The sequence below is a fragment of the Ursus maritimus genome, unplaced genomic scaffold (genome assembly GCF_017311325.1).
Source record: "Ursus maritimus isolate PB19 unplaced genomic scaffold, ASM1731132v1 scaffold_13, whole genome shotgun sequence".
In the NCBI taxonomy this organism is placed as follows: Eukaryota; Metazoa; Chordata; class Mammalia; order Carnivora; family Ursidae; genus Ursus; species Ursus maritimus.
This window is the reverse complement of record NW_024423675.1, coordinates 69,643,382-69,647,658: the sequence shown is the minus strand read 5'-3', so window position 1 is coordinate 69,647,658 and position 4,277 is coordinate 69,643,382. Positions and strand designations below refer to the sequence as shown.

General features: G+C 50.5%; 1 protein-coding gene across 1 annotated transcript in view; it reads left to right on the top strand.

Annotated features, from left to right (window-relative positions):
• Nucleotides 1-3,870, top strand: part of THBS2 (thrombospondin 2) — a 26,570-nt gene extending 22,700 nt beyond the window's left edge. Inside the window, exons 21-22 of the mRNA XM_040628074.1 lie at nucleotides 980-1,119; nucleotides 1,881-3,870. Of these exons, the coding sequence (XP_040484008.1) occupies nucleotides 980-1,119; nucleotides 1,881-1,888 (148 nt within the window). The 3' untranslated portion in view covers nucleotides 1,889-3,870. The remainder of the gene's footprint in view (nucleotides 1-979; nucleotides 1,120-1,880) is intronic.
• Nucleotides 3,871-4,277: the final 407 nt, after the last annotated feature.

The window sequence follows — 4,277 nt, the reverse complement described above, 5'->3', positions numbered from 1 at the left end:
GAGGGACCGCCCACTGCGCCGGGCACGCCCCCGAGGGACCGCCCACTGCGCCGGGCACGCCCCCGAGGGACCGCCCACCGCCCCGGGCACGCCCCCGAGGGACCGCCCACCGCGTGGGACGCAGGTCTGAAGGGTCACAGATGCAGCAGCCGAGCAGCATAAGCAGGGGGAGGGGCAGGCAGAGGGAGCAACAGGCTCCCGGCTGAGCAGAGCGTCCAAGGCGGGGCTCCATCCCAGGACCCCAAACTCCTGACCCCAGGAGCTGAAGGCAGATGCTTCACAGACTGAGCCACCCAGGCGCCCCCAGAAAGTGCAGAGTAAAGGCATCTTTGCAAAATTCACATGTGCTCCGTTCAGAGAACAGTCACGGTTATTTCTGATACTGTGAATGGCTGAACTGAAAACACATCTTCAAGTAGAACTTTCACAAGTGTCAGGCTAACAGTATTTTGCTCTTTGGGCATGACAGCTTTTGTCATTGATTTTCATTAAACGAATGATTTAAATAATTTTTTTTTCAAAGTTAAACTGGGCTGATAAGGTCAGGACTGGGTTGGATTCTTCACAAAGGCCAGGAGTGTGTGTGTCCCCGGCATGAATGAGCAGACCAGGGCAGGGGAGCACAGACTCGCTGTCTGGGCGTGATGTTTACTCGCCCACCTGCCGCCCTCCTGTCAGGGAGACGTTAGTGCCCGCAGTCCTGCTTCGGGCATTAGGATAGAGCCCCGTCCTTGTCCACGCAGTTCCAGCCTGGTGGATGGATGCAGGTGAGCACGTGGCTTCCATGCAGGCCACGGGGAGGGTGGCCCTGGTGGTAGGACCTGGGGACTGAGAGCTATCCCACGGTGGCTGAGGGGCCAGTTACGGGGACTGGGGGTCTTGGAGCGATGACCTGTTGCTGCTGGCTGGCTGCGTGAGGAGAGCTGACTCCCACCCCCCAACATTCATACCCTCTTTTTCTCCTGCGCCCTGTTTTCAGAGTCTTAGTGCATGAAGGAAAGCAGGTCATGGCGGACTCAGGACCCATCTATGACCAAACCTACGCTGGCGGGCGGCTGGGTCTGTTTGTCTTCTCTCAAGAAATGGTCTACTTCTCGGACCTCAAATACGAATGCAGAGGTGGGTGAGAGCAGCACTGCGAGGCGGCTTGCAGCACAGAGAATGGGGAAGGGGCACGTGTTTTAACTTTCCTTTTATAAAAGCAGCACGGTAGGACAATAAGCGACTGTTTTGTTGTTGTTGTTTTGTTTCCTTATCTGTTTGCTTTAAATTGAGTGTGAATCCCTTTGGTAGAACAAACCCTTTCCAGTTCACAGGCTCTGCTCTTCACATCGTGCTCTGTCCTTCAGCTGTGTATTCTGTACCCCTCCTGGGCCTCTGACGGCATCTTAGATGGCTACCTTTGCTGAAAAAGGGAAGGGGGGCGGGGGAGGGAGGAAAGAAGCGAGCAAGAAGGGGCTTCTCTGCAGCTATGGCTCTAGGACTATATTTGAATCGCAATATTGCAGACCTGGAAGTCTGACCCCAGACCTTCACGAGCACATGAAAATATTCCCTCCTACTGATGAGGTCAGTGAGGTTCCGAGGCACCTCTCAACAGTCACGCACTGAAAATCACATGTAGAGAAAGGGAACATGAAAACGTTGCTTCTGGTGATACGTTTTCTCCCCTCTATCGGATTGTCTTTCAAGACGTGACACGCTCCCTCCCTCCCTTCCACGTGTGTGTGTGCGTCCAGCCTTTCATCCATCCATCCATGTTGTGGATTTTTTAAAAAAATTAAGATAATATTTTAGGTTACAGGTAGAATAAAATAAAAGAAAACAAAACCTATGGTTCANNAGTCCTAATTCTGTTTACTGTTTTTTTATTTTTGTAGACGTCTAAGCAAGACTGGCTGCATTTCCAGAGACGTACTGTAGACGCTGTTACGTAGACCCGCAGTGTGTGGGGTGCCTCCAGCTTCTCTCTCTTTAGCAGCAGCTCCTGTCCTTGACCTTGACGTTGGGGGTCGTTCGCCACCACTGACCCCGAGCCCAGGCGCCTCCAGAGGATAAGTGTCGAAGGTGAACACCCAGCCCGCTAAGAACATGGCTTGATGCTGCGCGAGGCTTTCTGTGTGGTGAAAACTGAGCATGGCATTACATCGTTTTTCTCTTGTTTGTTTAAAAAGAACGACGTTTACATATAAAATGTAATTACTTATTGTATTTATGTGTATATGGAGTTGAAGGGAATATTGTGCACAAGCCATTATCATAAATTAAGCAGGAAAAATGTTGCTACATGACTTTCAGTGCTTAAAGCCATTTCCGTTCCTGGGTTAGAGCTGCTCTACCTACCGTGGAGGCTTGTTGGTCGACCACAGAGGCAGGTCCACTGAAGTGTGAAGCGCCGTGGGGGCAGAGAGGTCAGGAGACCAGTCACACGCGTGGGGAGCCAGCTCTCTGATCGGCACATTAGCAATAATGACAAGAACAAACGAAGCCCCTTCCCCCCCGCCCCTGCCCACGGAGGAAGTCCACGTACCCGCAGAGGTGCGGTGGCGGCTGAGAAGGGACATTCTGCAAAGCGGCGCTAACGTGGGTCCTGGCAAAGCCCCCTGTAGGGAACCTGGCCGCTCCTGCCTGCAGGCTCGCGGGAGCGCCGGGCCGGCTGTCCCGCGATCTTGCTTTCCCGTTGCCGGGACTCCTGCTGGTGCTTCCAGGCCAGTCTCTGCTACTGGGGACAGACCAGCAGACGAACACATCCGCAGATGCCCCTTAGCGTCGATTCCTATTCTAGACTTTGAAAGTACGCCAAGTGCCTTACCTGGTCTGGCAACACTTCTCAGTAAGGTTCCAGTTATAAATGCTCTGTGAATATTTATTACATGACTGCAGATGCAGCTTCATCCACAATCACTTACGTTAAATATGTGAAGTAACACGTGTGGCAGGATTTCCAGGAATAAACGTATAACACGTATATGATAATGTAAAAATACAACGAATACCTTCCTGTCAAGATAAAAGCTTTACCGTAGTATGCTGTCATGATAAAGCGTGCTTAAACGGGATAGATCAGTGATAACGAGTTTATAATGGAACCTTAATCCATCCCGTTGCCAGGGACTGTCATTCGGTCTTCGTTCTTGTTACCTTTCTGCTGTACACAGGATTTAAGGCCTTGAATGCGGAAGGAAAACCAGCATCGAGCTTTGCCAGACACACCCACTAATCAGTCATACAATAATATACACAAGTTTGCGTGTGTTTGTTTTTTGCCTTAAATTGCATGATCTTTCTGCAGGAAATATTAATCTCACTCCACATAAGGGGTTTAAGAAGAGAAGTTTGTCTTGTCTGAGGCGGGCGAATCTTTCTCCCCTTTCTGTTGCTAGCGATCTCATGTCTACGCAAAGTAGAGAGGATCCATAACTTTTGTCGTAACTTGCACACTTCATTTGATAAAGTTATGTTTGTTGCTTCCTTCGAGATTGATTTTTTGTTTTGCTGCACTTTCTCCTTTGTTCTGTAGATCCGCGTCCCCAGGACGGCGGGGGTGGGAGATGTGACTAAATGTAACGGTCGTGGAGTCCGCACAGGTTTCCGTGTTGGCGCCCCTTAGCCGAGCAGCACAGTGCTGTGGGGTGATGATGTGAATATTTACAATGTACCATAGTTTTTTGGTAAATTATTTATGTTTTTTTGAACAAACTTCTCTTCCAGACTGATGAAACTTCATTTGTTCTGCCAAAGACTGTAAATATTTATTTATTTGTTCACATGGTCAAAATTTCACCACTGAAACCCTGCATTTAGCTAGACCCTCATTTTTATACTTTAAGGATTAATAACAGGAAATAAATTGTAAAAAGGTTTTCTATACATGAATCTCTCTCCCTTTTTTAAAAAAGAAGTAGCAGGGCTTCTGTTGGGGGGAAGGGAGACAAACCCCGACGGGAGAGTTGATGTCTTGCTTCCCTCCACGTGAGCTCGTCTGGCTGGAGGCCTTCCCCTGCCTTTCTGAGCTGAAGGTGTAGGTTGGGGTCCTCGTGGAGAAAGCAGCTCCGTTTAGGGCCGACCTCGCGTGTTCCATCGGCCGCCAGTCCCTAGCGCCCCTTCCCGCCTGCGGCTCCTCCGTGCACACGAGAGCGGAGGCGTGTGGTGGGTTTGGCCAGGGTGTCCGAGGAGATTCAGAGGGACTTGAGCAGCACAGGAGACCCCCCACCGATGCAGCTGTATTTCTCCGAGCTCTGCCCCATCCGAGCAGAGACAGAGGAGCACACGTCTAA